Source organism: Malaclemys terrapin, chromosome 2 (assembly GCF_027887155.1).
Source record: "Malaclemys terrapin pileata isolate rMalTer1 chromosome 2, rMalTer1.hap1, whole genome shotgun sequence".
Lineage (NCBI taxonomy): Eukaryota > Metazoa > Chordata > Testudines > Emydidae > Malaclemys > Malaclemys terrapin.
The window spans coordinates 47,379,564-47,398,241 of NC_071506.1; the positions used below are offsets into that span (position 1 = coordinate 47,379,564).

General features: G+C 43.1%; 1 protein-coding gene across 1 annotated transcript in view; it reads right to left on the reverse strand.

The window, feature by feature from the left end:
* CNBD1 (cyclic nucleotide binding domain containing 1) overlaps window positions 1-18,678 on the reverse strand; it is a 323,306-nt gene that overhangs the window by 15,720 nt on the left and 288,908 nt on the right. Inside the window, exon 10 of the mRNA XM_054017211.1 lies at window positions 17,015-17,082. Within this exon, the coding sequence (XP_053873186.1) occupies window positions 17,015-17,082 (68 nt within the window). The remainder of the gene's footprint in view (window positions 1-17,014; window positions 17,083-18,678) is intronic.

Genomic DNA, 18,678 nt, shown 5'->3' on the forward strand with positions numbered 1-18,678 from the left:
TCTAATAAAGACACCATATTTATGGATTATAATAATAATCTGTAACTCACTAACCCCCTCCCCCCCACACACTTTTGTCCTATGACTGTAGGGGTGTTAATGGGGCACTTCACCTTTAATGGTCCCTTCGAATATGTGCTAACTACTTATGCTAAACTATCTGTTCAATCTTGTGTTTAGCTGTGAGGCTCTCAATGCCTTTCCTAGACCTAAAGAAGAGCTTTGTGTAAGCTCGAAAGTTTGTCTCTCTCACCAATGGAAGTTGGGCCAATAAAAATTATTACCTTACCCACCTTGTCTCCCTAGGGGCCTAAGTCACTTTTAAAAATTGGATTTAGCCTCCTAAATCACGTAGATACTTTTGAAATTTTTGCCCACAATGTCCTGCTTCATCACCTAAATGTTAAACACTGTCATCATTAATTGCTATCATTAGCTTTTAAAAAATAACTGTAGCAATCTCATCTACAACTGTTGGAAAAATTTGACCATTATATACTATAGTCAGAGAGAGTATGAACACCATAGAACTAGCAGTGTTACTTAGAAAAGTCTATATTGCTGGTCAGAATTTCCTAACATTGTATAGGCCCAATTCTGACACTTATTCATATTTTATAGTGTCTTGGTCACCAAAGAGCCATGTTGCAATCTATTGGGATAGTTAAGAATGTAAGGTATTATTCTACGTAAGATTTGCAACATCTGGAAATATCAATCTAAAGAAACAAAGGGACATCCTTTCTTATGTTCTCCTTTCTTGTGTTGAGTAGCACCTTACTCTACGAGCAGGTTGAGTGAAATTAATGAGAACAGTAGTAGAGTAAGGTGATATTGAACATGAAGAAACATACCAGAATCTGGTCCAAAGTAAAATAAGCTATGAACATGTGAGTATAGTGACACTTACTATCATCTAGCTACCACCACAGCTATCTCATATCATTCACCACAGAGACAGTCATTCTCAAGTTGCAGGAGTTCCAAATGATCATTCAAATGAGAATGATGGCTAATGGTGAATATGAGACATTACCAGGGATGGTTATTATTGTTATACTTATTTATCTATGCTGTAGATTTTACATAGTTTTTAGTTGGCAATTGAGACAAAATAAATAATATAAACGCCTGCAAAAAACTTAAATATGGATGGAAAAACATTTAGAAGTCAATCCTTGGTTTAGATTTGTGACTGCCAAATAGGCCATTTTTCACAATTTGTTCCCAGCTGTGCAATGATCTTCAACTTATAAATAAGGCCATTTTTGGCAGATCAATGACATATGGAAAACAGTAGTCTCCATCAAAACAGTCCAGGTTTGTGGGAAAGTAATTATTCTTAATATGGAAAAGAACAAGAAGTGAAATCACTGAGACAAAGAAGCATTAATGAGTCAATTTTCTACAGCTTCACAGATGAGGGGAAAATATAACTTGGCTCAGTAGAACATCATCATAACTAGCCGTGGCGTGGGACAGATATGAACTTATTCCTCTAACTTGAAACTCCCACAAGTGTTGTCATTATTCTAAAGATAATGAGTGTTCAACCCCCTATCCCATGGAAATACTACAGTATTTTGGTACCATTGTTGTCTCTAGAGTTTGAAAGATTTGTTTTGAATTGTTGTCAAATGGGAACAGTAAATGTTTACTGCTTTCTAGTTACAGTACAATATTTTATTTTATATTTCTTCAAAAATGTTTCTCCCAAAATGTTGAATTCAACAAGCACTAATATTTTTTTTAACCTTTATTAAAGATTTTTCAGATTAAGAGTAGAAGACTGCAAAATATTGATTCCACACTCATGAAAGTTACTAGAACTATATTTAACACTAATAAAGTTTATTTTTATGAATGTACACAGCTATGTGGGAAAATATTAACATTTTCATACAGTACAGTAAAGCACTGTACTACGCTCACAATACTATATTTAGTTGACAATCAAAAGAATGGAAGTTTTGTATCAAGGATATAGTGTTTTTTAATAATTTCAGATCAAAGTGTTGCCACAATTAAATTTGTATTCTTGGGACCTGATCCTTCCAAGGGATCTAGAAGTGTGGACTTTCACAACTGCATGGAGTCCTGCTGAGTTTAACTGGACACTGCATAGGGGTAAACTCTTCCCGTATCGATCTCTTGCCAGGATTGGGGTGTTGGAAAGGAAACTTGATTTTATTGGATAGCATCATGCAAAGTTGATCACGGATGCTTACAGTGGTTTTCTAGAGACTTTTTCTATACAGAAAGGGAAAAAGGATGAAATCCAATATGGAAAATACAGTATCAGCATTGTTTTCTTTTTGCCTACCTCTTTGAAGAGATCTTACTGAACTGTCAGCAGACACTAAATAACAAAGCCTGATAAGTTCCAGAACAAACAAGGATGTGTATATGACAGGAAGCACAGGCTGAATCAATTCAATTACACTCACAAAATGTCCACAAAGTACATTTTTAATATGAAGAATCAAATTAAAATCAAAACAAATATATTAAAAAAAAAGTTTGGAAAGAGACTGAATTAAAGCATCTTACAACAGCATGTTCTTTTAGTTTAAAAATGTTTGATGATTTGCCATGCAAAAGTCCCAAAGGGTACGTCTACACTTACCTCCGGGTCCGGTGGCAGGCAATCGATGTTCTGGGATCGATTTATCGTGTCCGGTCTAGACACGATAAATCGATCCCGGAAGTGCTCGCCGTCGACGCTGGTACTCCAGCTCGGCGAGAGGAGTACGCGGCATTGACGGGGGAGCCTCCCTGCCGCGTCTGGACCCGCGGTAAGTTCGGACTAAGGTACTTCGAATTCAGCTACGTTAATAACGTAGCTGAATTTGCGTACCTTAGTCCGAAGTGGGGGGTTAGTGTGGACCAGGCCAAAGAAGCAACAATTATTGGAAGTAAGTTTCTAATTACAGAGTGGTGTATGGATCCCTTTTACTGTTGATTTCCAATGTGTTTCAAGGCTAGATTTCACCACAGCAGTCTTATCATCATCCCCCCTCTCCTCCCCAGCACATTTCTAAATCCATTGTTACAGAATTTTGTTTATACAAGATAGTATAATTATTACCACTCATCACCATTGTAATGTGTATGGGAGTGGGAACAGCTGACCCCTCAAGTCTTAAATATTTTATATTAAAAAAATTGATCAACTGGAGTTTTCAGTTCATAGAGGAACTGGTTGCTCCTCAGATTGAAAAAAGTGATATCTCCTGTTAACAGCTCCCGTGGGGAACCCACTGGGGCTTCTCTGTAGAAGGGGACGGGGTGCATGTTAGTGGACTGGGTTACAGGACCAGGCTCACGGTCTGCAGCTCCTGGCATCACGTCACATTATCCTGAAGACATTTGAAGAAATTGCCTAAGTCAGTTTGAGTGTTTAAAACTCCTAATCAAGATTATTATATTGGAAACATGAGGCTATTAAAAGTTGTGGGGTCAAAGGACAAGTAAAGACCTCAACCATCCACACAAGGCAAAATGCTTTCCTTTTTAAACACAGAAAGTGCCTGTATCACAGCAGTTTCTATAGGTGGGCTGCAGTGTAACTCTTAAAAATGTATCTTACATTCAAATACCGGTATTAACACTTTAAAAGTAGCCTACCCACTCTGCCTCATGGGCTGGTCTACACACATAAATTACAGTGATTTGACTGAGATGGTTTCAAAATTGATCTATTTGAATCAGTACCAACCTCTGTGGACACTCTTACAACAGTTAAGGTGGTTAAAATCAATTTAGTTTAAATTTGATTTATCATATTAAAATAAATCTATTTAAAGGTGCAATTTTTTAACTGTGAGGGTAATTAACTGTTAGAACAACTTACTAAGGGTTGTGGTAGTTTTTCCATCACTAAATCAAGATTGTCTGTCTTTCGAAAAGATACGCTCTGGTTCAAATAGGAGTTAATTCAGGGAAGTGCTACGGCCTGTGTTATGCAGGAGGTCAGACTATATGATCACAATGGTCCCTTCTGGGCTTGTAATCTATGAATATATTCAGTTCAGTGCCCCTGAACTACTTTAATTATACCAGCTTCTTCCATCCCTCTACAGGCCATTATGCCACCAGAAAATACTTATAGAGTGCAGTGTGCTCCAGCCACATCCCATCCTGCCCCCTGGACATATTCAACATATCCCTTATCCTGAGAGCAGGGAAGGGAACTGACTTAGAACCATCACACCCAATCTATATTAATTGGAGTATCTCTCTCCTCATAACAGGGGTGTTCTGAGAGGACTATTTAAATCCCCTGTATGTCTCCAGAGTAGTGCAGGAGCTGGGTCTCTCTCTGTATATATATATATATATTTGATTTCACTTTAATATTTCCATCTCTCTGCTCTTTTTTCACACTTTCTCATAAGTAGAGCACAAAACCAATAATGTTTAAGTGAGCTCATCCATCTGTAGACTTCAGTGCCTAGAGCCGTCAATCAAGTATCTTCCATGACCTCTAAATTCACAAACCCAAACCCAATCCCCCTTCCACCCACCCACACAAACACACACACACTCCATACACAAAGTTTTCTGCTGACAGGAAGATAGTGTCAACAATCCTTACTAAGTGCATGGTTATAGCTCTGAGTAGTTTTCCTATCTTCTATTACTTTTCAGTGGGGGGAGCCATCAAACTATAACTCTATTGAAATCCTCCATTAATTTCTATTCATCCTCAAAACATTATCGGTATTAGACAAAAGCAATTAATGCTACTAATTTGTAGCACTCGGAATCTTTTTTGTATGATTAACTACTGAAGTAGTACAAATCTTTTTTATTTTATTATCTTCCATAGGATTTGAATTTTTTAGATGAGATTTCATTACAGAAGAGTTGGGAGAAAAGCTCTGAAATCTCTTATCTTAATGTAGACCTATGTTATTCTAAGAACTGTAATGATTTACCATTTGGTACTCTATTCTTCATAAGCATTGGCATATACTATAAGGAGAATACTGTTTTTGATAATATCATGTTTGGATTGTACCATTACTCTAGCCTGAGATAGTACTATTTAAATACTTTAAACAATATAATAGAATATTCTTAACTGGGGCATACTTTGATGAATGTTCTGGATTAAGTAGCCAACCAAATTAAAAGGTTTTGTTTTTAAAACCAAACTTAATTTAAATTCTCTCTCACACCTGCTATTTATAATGTAGTAAGGTTCGAAATTTAACACTCTGCTCTGAGGACACAGAGCAGAAAAGTCATGCAGAGAAAAGGCAGGAATTAAAAAGTAAATGGAAGTAGAATAAGGAAGGATCAAGCTCGACATAAGGTCTATCACAGAGCAAGTCCTCATGGAGATTCTTCTCAGATCACTTATCTCTGTCATCAGATACCTTCAGTTAGCGTCCCTTATTGTCGGTAGGAAAAATATGGGGGCCCTCTGTGTCTGGGAGTTCAGATCACCTGACAGGATTTTGTTTTGCACAGTTGAAATCCTGTGCTTCATCCAGAATCAGGTATCTCATGTAGGGCTGGATCCTGCCAATATTATTCATGTTGAGTGGTACCAAGTCTACAAGTAGTCCCAATGGTTTCAACATGGCTACTCGCAGAGTGAGGAACTATTCAGCATGAGTAAGTGTGATGGAATCTAGGCCATAATAAATTAGCACCACTTCTCTAGCCAAAACAATTCACAAGAAGCAGAATTACTATCCTAATTAAGTCATCCCTGGGAAACATCCCAATTAAGCAGATATCCAAATTAATATATCCCAATTAAGTGGAGTGCACTGTATTTCAATATTTAGCTGACAAGTGGATTTATTAGTCCTATTATATTGATGTAAATGCAGCAACAATTACCATTCACCTTCATCAGTCAAAATATCATTAAGTGTGGGTGAGTTGGCACAGTAGGGGGAAAACTGAAAAAAAGGATTGTCACCTTTCCACTGGGGAAAAACAAATTAAGACCTTTTCTTCTCCATCCTACCAAACCATGCACCATATTCTTTGCATTATGTCTCCACAAATGCCCTCTCATTATGCCCAGCAAAATATTCACCCTATTTTCCAAAACAAGATAATACTAAATGCCTTGACTAAAAACACATAATATTATAGACCTGGAAAGATTTAATACGGGGTAACTTCAGCTGTGGTCCAACCTAATTGATTACATAGGCACACATGGCATAAGTTTCTCTTTCACCAGTTTGCATTATAAGATTTTGCATTACCCAATATTATAAGACAGCACTGTTGATATTCTGTTACTTCATGGTGCAAAGGGGCAAAATGGGATTAATTTCGGTTTTGTAAAACCTCGTGAGCAGGTTCATAGTTGCAAAGCCAGAAGCAGGTGAAAACGAGCAGCTGAGTTATGTATTGTTGTGTATCATTCTGCGCATTAATAAGACTTCTTTAAAAAAGCCTTTAGAATGCATTTCTTAGTATTTATTAAAATGAACAGGAGTACTTGTGGCACCTTAGAGACTAACAAATGTATTTGAGCATAAGCTTTTGTGGGCTAAAACCCACTTCATCGGATGCATGCAATGGAAAATACAGTAGGAAGATATATATACACAGAAAACATGAAAAAATGGGTGTTGCCATACCAACTCTAACAAGAGTAATGGGTTAAGGTGGGCACTCACATTGTGAGGCACTCAGATGTCCTCTGCAGAACTAACAGTGCCCCTGGGGCAGGGAGTTGGTATTTTGTTTACAAACGGAGGCAGGGTGATGAAGATCAGAAAGGGCTGGTAATTGCCTGTAAAACAGGAATCCCTCTGCACGGGGTGGGAGTGTTGGAGAGAGAATGCAAGGGACCACAGAAGAGCCAAGGTTATATTCTGAGAAGAGGGAGATTTGAGGGGCATAAGTGAAAAGAAGGGGCCAAAACCCAGGGAAGTGGTATAGAGAGGTTCCCACTCTACCTGGGGTACTTATGTGGTCCCATCACCCTAACATCTGAGTGCCTCATAATGTGAGTGCCCACCTTAACTGATTACTCTCATTAGAGTTGGTATGGCAACACCCATTCTTTCATGTTCTCTGCGTATATTGTGACAGACCCAGACCAGTGGGATACAGGAGTCCGGTAGAGGGCAAATATACTGGTCACTGGATGAGTAGTTTTCTGTTCCCTGAGTGACCAGAGCAGGGGCTGCACTAGAGTAAATCAGGAACCTGCTAGAACCAATTAAGGCAGGCAGGCTAATTAGGACACCTGGAGCCAATTAAGAAGAAGCGGCTAGAATCAATTAAGGCAGGCTAATCAGGGCACCTGAGTTTTAAAAAGGAGCTCATTTCAGTTTGTGGTGTGAGTGTGAGGAGCTGGGAGCAAGAGGCGCAAGGAGCTGAGAGGGTGAGCTGCTGGAGGACTGAGGAGCACAAGTGTTATCAGACACCAGGAGGAAGGTCCTGTGGTGAGAATAAGGAAGGTGTTTGGAGGAGGCCATGGGGAAGTAGCCCAGGGAGTTGAAGCTGTCATGCAGCTGTTACAGGAGGCACTATAGACAGCTGCAGTCCACAGGGCCCTGGGCTGGAACCCGGAGTAGAGGGTGGGCCTGGGCTCCCCCCAAACCTCCCAATTGACCTGGACTGTGGGTTCTTCCAGAGGGGAAGGTCTCTGGGCTGTTCCCCAACCCACATGGTGAATCTCTGAGGCAAGAAAATCTGCCAATAAGTGCAGGACCCACCAAAATAGAGGAGGAACTTTGTCATGCTGGTGTCAGGAGTGGAATGTTGGGGTGCACAGCGCGGTGGAAGAAGGAGGATGATTAAAAAACAACAACAACAACAACAAACAAAAGGGAGAGGGTTTATTTTTTTTTCACCACAATGGATGACATAGTGCGGGCACTGATACAAACTATGGTGGCCCAGCAGGAGGCTACCCGTGTCCAAGCAGCCGCCCAACAGGAGGCAGTGCGGCTGCAGCAAGAGACTAATCGCCTGCTGATGGACCAGGCTGCTCAAGACCGAGCTATGTTGCGGGAACTGGTAAACCAGGTAAAGTCCCTTACAGAGCTGAATCGTGGCCCTGATGGGACGTGGCTCATACGGGCCAGCCATTGGCTGCAGAAAATGACACGGGAGGATGATGTAGAGGCATACCTTCTGGCCTTTGAGAGGACAGCCCTACGGGAGGCCTGGCCTCGAGATCAGTGGTCTGGCATCCTTGCCCCATTCCTGTGTGGGGAGGCCCAGAAAGCCTACCATGATCTGCCTGAAGAGGCTGTGGCAGACTACCCCCAGCTGAAAGCAGAGATCCTGGCCAGATCTGGGGTAACAACAGCAGTGCGGGCCCAGGAGTATCACGGTTGGAGATACCAGGAAAACAAAACCCCGCGGTCCCAATTGTATGACCTCCTCCATCTTGCACAAAAGTGGTTGCAAACAGAGTCCCGTAGTCTGGAAGAGATACTAGCAGTTCTGGTCATCGACCGATACATAAGGGGACTACCACCAGACCTTCGTGCCTGGGTAAGCCAGAACGAACCCTCCATCTATGACGAGGTTGTCACCCTGGTAGAGAGGCAAAGGACAGTGAGGGAGCTGAGCCAATCAGTTAAGGAAGAGGCACCTCAGGTTATACTAGCAGCACCAAGCCCTAAACTTCGGGTGACTGGGCCTCCAGGAGGGCCCAGGTGGAAAAAGAGAGAGGCTGAAGGCCCATCAGAGGCCACAAAGAGTCTGAGCACTGACGGAGAAGAGGATCGTGATGTTAGACTGCCCAAACCAAGAGACCAGCGAATGCTAGACGTTATGCCTGCGGGAAGTGGGGACACATAGCTACACAGTGTCCCAATGCTGAGGAGCCTATGCAGTGTAACCTGGGGAACTGGGCAGATCCATGCTCCCTAATCCACCTTGTGGGGGTCTCACTAACCCCACATATGTATACCAGACCAGTGAAACTAAATGGGTTAGGGACCACGGCACTGGTTGATTCAGGGAGTGCTATCACGCTTATCTCAGGGAAGCTTGTGAAGCGTAGTCAGCTGCTGCAGGCTAAACGTACGGGGATAACATGTGTCGATGGGACAGTTACTACCCCACCATCCCAGTAAAAATCGAGATCCAAGGGAACACTACTGAGGTAGCAGCAGGTGTAGTCTCTAAACTCCCATACCCAGTGCTCATAGGGAGGAACTTCCCAGGGTTTGGAAACTTACTCCCAGTAGGGGGATTGGAGAAAGATGGGGACCCTAAAATTGATGAGGCATCCACAGCAGACTGTCAACCCCCAATCTTCTCTGAAATATCCCCAGATTTGTTCTTTATTCCCAGACAGGGTAGAAAGACGAAAAGGGAAAGAAGGGCAGCTAAGGCCTTGGGAACCCGAATACTGACCCAAAGCCAGAGGGTCGCCCTTGTAGGTAGGCGGACCCGCGCAGCTGAAAAGGAGGTCACGCAGGAGGGAGAAGCACCTGAGACTGACCCCCACTCTAATGCTTCTGAACCAGTAGAGGCAACAGAGACTGGGCCCCTAGATCTTGGGCAGATTAGCCCCGGGAGAGGAAATTTTGGACGGGACCAGGCAGAAGACCCAAGGTATGACAACATTCGGAAGGAGGTGACTGTAATAGATGGGGTTCCCATGGAAGGGAAAACCAGGGACCAGGACCCTACTTCATAATGAAGAAGGATCTCTTATACCGGGTTGCACCAGTACAGGGGCAGAAGGTACAGCAGATCCTAGTACCTCAAAAACACCAGAATGTTGTATTAAGTCTTGCTCATTGCCATCATTTTGGGGAGTATTTGGGGGTAGAGAAGACCCTGGCACGAGTCCTAGGACAGTTCTTCTGGCCCGGAGTACATAAAGAAGTGCGGAGGTACTGTGCCTCCTGCCCGGGTGTCAGCTGCACAGTCCCCGTCCCCATTTGAGGGCACCTTTAGTACCCCTTCCCATCATAGAGGTCCCCTTCGAGCAAATAGCCATGGACCTAATGGGACCCCTGGAGAAGACTGCTTGGGGCCACCAATATATACTTGTTGTTTTGGACTATGCTACTCGCTACCCAGAAGCCATCCCCCTGCAGAACACAGCCTCTAAAACTATAGCCAAAGAGCTGGTGGGGATCTTTGCCCGAATGGAGCTACCGAAGGAGATATTAATCCTCACAACATCCTGGTGATGAAGGGAAGGAGGTAAGGGCCTTTCTTTATAGATAGAGAAACTGAGGCAAAGATGAAGTGACTCTCTTGAGGCCACACAATCTGCACTAGGACCCAGGTCTCCCCACTCCCAATAGCTTAAATCATTAGACCATGATGCCTCTTAATGAGACATTTTGTCTTTTATGTCCCTGCAAATTCTCCTTCAACTCTGTTAAATTCCTGCCCTCTACAAATTTGTTACTTGAAAGTAACACTAGAAGTTTTGGACCAAGCAAGGAGTAAAATGTATGGATTAACAACCATATTTTTTCAATGTTGCCATTGCAGTAGTCAAAATAATATTAGATTGCTGTAGTACTTCCAAGTTTTCAAATAGAAAACAAAGACGTGATATTCTTTTCCCACAGTGAGTTTGACTCATCAACAGTAATATGAAACATCAGGGGAAATGAAAGCCAAATGGCAGTATTACACTCCAAGTTCAGAGGATGAATTCTTAATATTTTTAAGCAAATGCTCTAATACTACAGACAGAAGTTTTAATATTTACTAAGAAAGTAAATTATATTTTTAAGAAACAATATTCCAGGGGGCATTACTACAGTATGAAGGACACACACACTGTAGTACCCCTCTTTAGCCAGGGAGATCTTGATATAGGTCCCTGTCAGCACTTCAGAGTGCTAGTTGGGAGGGTGAGTTATCTGAGTGACACATTTTTCCTCCCTTGCTGCCTTCCACTTCTGGCCCCCTCCCTTTCTCTAGCAGCTGACTAAGAGGACTTCTCTGTAGTCCTAGCCCCTGCAGCTAACAGACAGCAATGTTCCACCACTCTTATTTATGTTGAGTTGTAATTTACTTCATGAGTATTTCACTGAAGTCAGTGGAGTAAGGCACTACTCAGTTTGAGAAAGAATTCTAGAATCTGGCCTAGGATGAATAGAGAGAGGAAAGCACTTATTACATAGGGCTTGATTGTGCAACCTTTACTGACATTAGTGGGCATGCTTACTCACATAAGCTGTCCTGTTGAAGTCAACTGAACCACTGGAGTAAGTAAGCGCTCACCCAGCATAAAGATTGCACAAAATAGTCCTCATCTAGCTTCTTTCACCTATGAATGTTAAAACCCTTCATAAACAAAAGGCCAGACTGAGCCTTTAGGCTATGCCCTAAATGTGGTGAGGTGTACAGTTGCATTGCTGCAGAAGGAGTATCAAGAATGAAATTGTGACTTATTCACAATTCCTTTTCTGTTCCCCTCTTGCTCTGATGGTAGAAAAAAGTTTACTGCGATCCTAAAAAGGGCATAGTTTACTTCTTCCTTTGCATCCATCCAACTTCATTGACTGGTGTGTTGGCAATGGCTGTGTTCATGCCCTGTCCCTGTCTGTGCCACAGAAGGAAGCAGTAGCAGGGATCCCTGAACCACATTCCAGATACAGTAACTCCTCACTTAATGTTGTAGTTATGTTCCTGAAAAATGCAACTTTAAGTGAAATGATGTTAAGCAAATCCAATTTCCCAATAAGAATGAATGTAAATGGGAGGGTTAGGTTCCAGGAAATTTTTTTTTTTTTTTTTTTTTTGGCCATACAGTAGAGTACTATAGTTGGGAGGTGCCCCTACCTTACCCCACACAGGCACAGCCCACTGACACTGGAAACAATAAGGCCGGCAAGGAGGCGGAAGGTGCTATAGGCTAGGAGAAGCACGTTGCACAGCAGCAGCAGTTTCCCCTACTCTGCAAGCACCAGGGGTGGGGGGCTCAACCCTTGGCTCGCTCACATCACCCCACCCCTTCCGCCAAACCCCCACCCTTAACCCACCTCTTCTTCTCTCTCCTCCCTCCCCCCCTTTATTCTGCATGCTGCGTCCTCGCTCCTCCCCCGTCCCTCCCCTGCCTCCTGCCCACGGCAATCAGCTGGTTTGTGGCATTTGGGAGGCAGGGGAGGGAAGGGTAGCCTGTACGCTGAGTCTTTGTTCCTCCCCCCTCAATGCCGCAAGCCAGCTGATTGCTGCGGGGAGGAGGTGGGGGGGGGAGGGAGAAGGCGCTGATCCGCAGGGTCTGTTGGCGGGTGGGAGGCGCTGTGGTGGGGGGCGTAGGGGAGCTGATAGGGGGGCTGCCAGCTGTGGACAAAGCAGGCAGCCAAATGACGCTATAGCAGAGCATTGCGCAACTTTAAATGGAGCATGTTCTGTTATTGAGCAGGGACATAAGATCGAAACAATGTTAAACGAGAGGATGTTGTTGATGAGGGGAGTTGTTGTAGTGTGGGCTGCTGAGGGTGGGCCTTACCCCCCCCCCCCCAACTGCCCTTTGTGGCAGTATTAGAGCTCCTAATAATCTAGTCTTACCTGATTAAGCCTCACAACATCTCTGTGAGGTACATATGGATTGTATTATTATCCCTAATTTACAGGTTAGAAAACTGAAGCACAAAGAAGTTATAGTTTGCCAAAGTCAAAATTGCCAGTCTGTGGCAGAGCAAGGGACAGCTCAGATATCCTCAATTGTGGTACCGTGCTATAACCACATGACCCAATAGATATCCAACACCTTGGACAGGAGTGCACTGACTCCACCCACTACCAGTGCCAATGGAGCAACCAAAGAGAAAATGCTTCCTTATCCCAGAAGTTGAGTTCACTGACCCCCGAGTATTCCACTCCATGCACCTTGAGGACCAAATGAAGTGACTTTAGAAAAGGAGAAAATGTTAACTAACTGTTTTTGTTAGTAAATCTAAGGTTGCATGATATTTATTAGAGTAAAATAAATGTGGTTGCTTAAACATTATATAGTAACCAGACAGAATTATAAAATGTACTATGAATATTTGATGCCATAACAGTTGTGTAATCCACCTAAAATTGATAGTAAATGTTTTTAGTATCTGTAAAAACAGGAGTCCGGTGGCACCTTAGAGACTAATAGATTTATTTGGGCATAAGCTTTCATGGGTAAAAACCTCACTTCTTCAGATGCATAGAGTGAAAGTTACAGATGCAGGCATTATATACTGACACATGGAGAGTAGGTAGTTACTTTGCAAGTGGAGAACCAGTGTTGACAGGGCCAATTCAATCAGGGTGGATGTAGTCCACTCCCAATAATAGATGAGGAGGTGTCAATTCCAGGAGAGGAAAAGCTGCTTCTGTAATGAGCCAGCCACTCCCAGTCCCTAGTCAAGCCCAGATTAATGGTCCTTGTTGTTTTTGTAGATACAGACTAGCACGGCTAACCCCTGATACTTTAGTATCTGTGTTTCAGATGTGGTTACACTTGGGTGACACCCACTAAGCAAAATGCTTCCAGCCTAGACAGCTGGTTGTGAAGGGCCTATCCAAGGTAATGAGCCATTAGTAAAAACAAAAGGTCTTAGGAGAAGCTTATCCCCCACCTGGTGAGCCTTCCTGAGAATGCTCCAGACAGCCTATGAGTAATGACTGCTATGACTCAGCAGGACATGTGACCAGACCACATGGCACTGATCTCCATTTTGGGTACCTGTATTTTTCCACAAACTGGGTGGGGAACTGATTTTGGAACAAGGGGTTCCTGCCATATGTTAAAGCTGTATAAGGTGGGGTGTAACATCATCAAGGGGCCTCACTCCTCACACAAGAGAGCTCTTGGAAACATCTGAGGAACAAAGACTGGACTTGGAAAAGGGTCAGTCCCAGGCTAAAAGGATTTCTAGCCTACGTACAGAAACCTGGTGAATTGCTTGTATCATCAGCCAGGGTGAGAGCTTGCTAATTTATATCCAATTTATCTAATATTTTAGGCTTAGTTTCCTGTTTTGTTTGTTTGCTAGATAATCTGCTTTGATCTGTTTGCTATCACTTATAAATCACTTAATCTATCTTGTTTTAGTTAATAAACCTGTTTTGTGTTTTTAATCTAGACCAGTGTGCCTTCAATTGAAGTGTCTGGGGAAAATCTCAGCTTGGTTTAACACACGTGTATTGTGCATATTCCTCTCCACATTGAAAGAAAGGCAAACTGGGTAATAAATTCATACTGGTCAGGGTTTCTATCAAGGCAGGATGGTTCAGTTCTTAGGACCTGGGTTGGGGGATATTTTGGCTGTAGCCTCTCTATTGTTGGTTCATGCAGTGGCTGGTCAAAGCCTGCATGTAACTGCAACTGGGTGTGTCCCTGCCTGTGTGAATTCTGGTGGAAGTGTAGGTCCGAAAGCAGTCTATAGCTTATCAGAGCAGCACAGTGCTGAGAGGGAGCCCAGGCTGGTGAGTCAGAGGGCTCAGTGGTACCACACTTCCAGGTGACACCCTGGGGCAAACCTTTCACAGTGTACATTGGTGAGGGGACTCTCCCCAAATGTTGTTTATTGTCTGTAGGAAATGGGTATTTCACACTAATAGGAAAAAGGGGTTTTGAAGTTAAACTCATTAGCAGATTTAGGTTTTATGACCCCCGATCCAGCAAGGTAATCAAGCATGTGCTTCACTTTTACTATTATTAGATGTTCTTGTGCTTTGTGACACATGGCAACCCAGTCTTTCAACCTCCAGCAGTTGAATGCCTGTTCTTGCTCTGTTATAGTCTGTTTCCATGACAGCAACATATTTCTCAATGGTTTTCTTATGTTAGCTCTTGTCCTGCTCTTTTTTGTATGTGATCCAATTGTTTCTCAGTAATTCCATCATTTGCTTCCATGCTAGTTTTTGATTCCTGATACTGAAGAGTCCCCCGCCCATCCCAATACACCGGTGATACATACTGCATTGCTTAATGAATCTTTCACCATTGTCTATTTGTCCCTAAGTTCTATGATTACCTGTGCAATGTTCACATCTAGGGCTGTCATTAATAACTTTGACTTTCATTTGTAACAAAATGTTCTTATAATTTTGTGAGTCAACTAGTTTCCATTCCTGTAGCACTTGAGTTGCCTGTTTATTAAGGAGTAGTCCGCTCCCAATGTGTGAGTATCATATTAAACGGAGTAATTTTTCTATCTACTTGACTCAGTTTCCCAGTGCCCCACATGGTTCTCACTTTCAAGCAATTCTAGTTTTAGTTGTTAGGTTATCTTTAGGGCCCTACCAAATTCAGAGAAAGGAAATGTGTGTCATGGACTGTGAAATCGGACTAGTGTAGGGTGAGTTGTGGTAGTGCCATCCTTACTTTTGTGCTGCTTCTGGCAGTGGTGCTGCCTTTAGAAATGGGCACTGGCCAGCAGCCCCCACTCTCCAGCCACCCAGCTGTGAAGGCAGTGCAGAAGTAAGGTTGGCAATACACCCCCCTCCCCTCCCAATATCCTTGTGTCCCACTGTTTGAGAAACACTGACTTAAGGGATTTACAAATATGCACAGTCTAATGAGGACCATTGCTCCACCCAAAAGGACCACAGTTGATAGCTCCAGGCATCATGTAGTGAAGTTCTCAGATCTGGCTCAATCCTGAAAATCCATAAATTTCTGGGGTGGCCCCAGAGACAATGACAGGCAGGGTTACCATGTACTCCCTTTTGCTCATTGATGGAGAATTTGAGAGGTTGGTATGCTGGGACATTTGTCCATCCTGGCGACATGGCTGTAAAGCATGCAACACCACTTTGAATATAATGAGCGACTAAAGGAAGGCCAGATCTTTGTGAGATTGTGACTTTTGCACAATGTCAGATGACTTTATGCTCAGGATTTGGTGTGACAGAGCATATAGAATCCCTCTAGCCACTCCAGGCTGAAAAACCTCACTGAATCAGAGCCCCTGTCAGCTGTAATTGATGCAATTTTGAAAGAATGAGCTAGATTCTGTTCTCTGTGAAGCTAGTATAAATACAGCATCACTGCCCTGAGTCAGCTGCATGTTTGGTGACAAGAAAATAGGATCTAATTCCTCCCAGTATGTCTGTACTACACTACTTGTAGCTCTTTTATTTTAGGTTTGCTGAATAAATACTTGTTCCTGTGCAGACTAATGGATAATCAGAACTTGAAAATCAAGTTCTCTTTTTTGCTCCGTACAGTTTGGCCAGGGTTAAGCTTCCTGCCATTTTAGTGCTAACACTTGCCCCCTTCTCAGATTTGCATACATCACTGGCTTAAGAGGTGTATATTCATCAACTGAGCTTCAAGTCCAATTCTCTTTCAGCCCCTGTACAGAGGCATGCTAGGGCCATGGCTGGAGGAATAAAGAGGAGTGTCCACACTGCTCTCTGGCTATTACAGATTGTGGAACAGCCTATTTGAAAGTAGGCCAGGGTACACTGGCCCCTGGAACAACCCAGAATCTGAATGGCACAAATGGAGCTTAAAGTCACCTTAGACCTCACTCTGCCTGGGCAGTGTCTTCTGAGCTTAACTTCTGAAAGTTGAGCATAGAATTTGGCCCCTTATATGCAGCCTACACAGATCCCCATGATGCTAAAAAAAGAGCATGTATACTGAGTGAGTCAGGAAAATGTATTTTTAAAAGGACTCTGTGCAGCTTTTTAAACAGGCCTCTTCTAACAACGTGTTCACATGGGGAAAAAAGTGAAAGCAAGTATCTTTGTTGTGACTGGGAGACTATTGTAAATTCTTGTGCTGTCACAAAATATAGCTGTAAGCAATACCAACATACATTAGCAGGTGGATGAACTGACAACCGCTTTCACTCACTTTCTGCTTCACTTTGCATTTTTTCCCCCAGACAAATGTAAAAATGCTGATTTCTACCGACATTTGTATCCTACCTGGTATTCCTAGTTAACTTGTTATCATGCAGTGAGCCAAGGGGAGAAATTACTACTCCTCTCATCACAATCTTGTTCAGGTTTAATTCATTTTGAGCAGTCCAGGACATCAACTGATGTAAACTGAAGATCTGCCCCTTCATTCTAAACATATCACACCTTGAGCTTTTAAACTTACTTGTGTGATATTATAAAATGTTGGCTCAGCTGTTTGGAGGAGAAGCATTTGAATCACCATGTCCAAACCTAAAACAAAAAAGTGGAAGAAATTTCTCAAAATTTTAAAACTTAATACAAATGACAGAAGCAGCAGAAAAGTGAGTGGGTGAAATATTCTTAATTGATTATAGCTACAGTGAATGGTGTCACTAGTTAGGGGCTAATCCAAAGCCCATGGAAGCCAATGGGAATCTTTCTATTCACTTCACAGGGTTTTTGATTAGACTCTTAAAAAGGGCACATTCTTGTTTGCCTAACTCACACAAGCAAACCCACTGACCTGAATGACCCATTTGAGGAAGACAAATGGTTTTGCCTCAGTATATAGACAATGTTCTCCCTACAAACCTGAAGCAGGTTCTCTCCAATCCAAAGGTTCCTGATTATTCTTGATCAGGAATGCTGCAAACACTTATGAAGGTTTCTCTTTGCACAGGAGTGAACATGATTGCATGTTACTTTGAGGAGTCAAAACAATTATTTATTCACAAGAGAGCCAAATCCTGCTCATCTTGCACTTGTGACCAGCCCCAATGACTTCAGTAGGCCTGTGACAGATTTCTGTTACCAATCTGCCTGAGGCGTTAGGTGATCAGGCTGAAGCCACAGGATATTTTGGGGAGGAGATGATGGAACACCTCAAGCATCTAAATTTTAAAGCTTTATTAATAAAATAGAGAGTGCTGGGAATGCTCCCATGTCACTTGGGGAAGAAAGAAAGCATTACACCCCAAGCGCTAACCCACTTTCATACTCACACATGCACTACCTAAGACTGGCCCGGCCTGGGTGTAACGTAGGGAGTGGGGAGAGAGAAGGATGGACGAGTGTGTGGTCCTGGGCCCAGGCCGTCCAGGTCTGCTGTTGCTCTCCAAATTGCTCCAGCTCTCAGGAGGGTTTTAAGTCCTGGCTCCTTGGGGTGGGCGAGGGGGGGGAGAAGGGAAGTGTGCTCCGTTCGGACACCTCTGCTCCTAGTGCCCTCTGTGCCAGTCCAAACTGGCTTTCCATGGTTTCTTTAGCTTTCCCAAAACACCCTGGCTCCTGGGACTCAAGGCTTGGCTCTTCCGCTTGTCATCTCGTCTGTGTTTTCAATCTCCGCGGCCCTGGACTTTGTTTTCTTCTTCTTCACTGGCCTTGCTGTTTTGCAGGTCTGTATAGTTGGATTTCTCTCTCACAGCTGCTTGGGCACATTCAAGCCCCAGTCTCTCTTAGCTGTCAACCAAATCTTAACTGTGAGCAGTGTCCTTGGGTGGCTGGGGCCAGTGTCTTATCTTCAACCTGAGACTGAGCAAGCTGAAGTGTTGAGTTAACCCGTTCTCTGCTCTTCTCCTTCCTCCCCTCTCAGCCTCTTGTACCTGCAAAGGAAACTTCCACTCCCCACTCACACACCTTTGACCCTCCCCAAAATGCTTTGCGATGCTTGCAACAGCGTTAGCAATATACAATACTGATCTGCCTTCCCAGGGGACTCCCTGAGGGAGGGGGCCTTGGGGTGTGACAGGCCTGCTCATGTGAGTAAGGTGAGCAAGAATTTACCCACAGTCTTATGGTAGAGACTCATTTTATAGGAGGGGTTAAATAGTAACAAGAACAAAAAATTATTAACAACAAAAGTAGTATTGC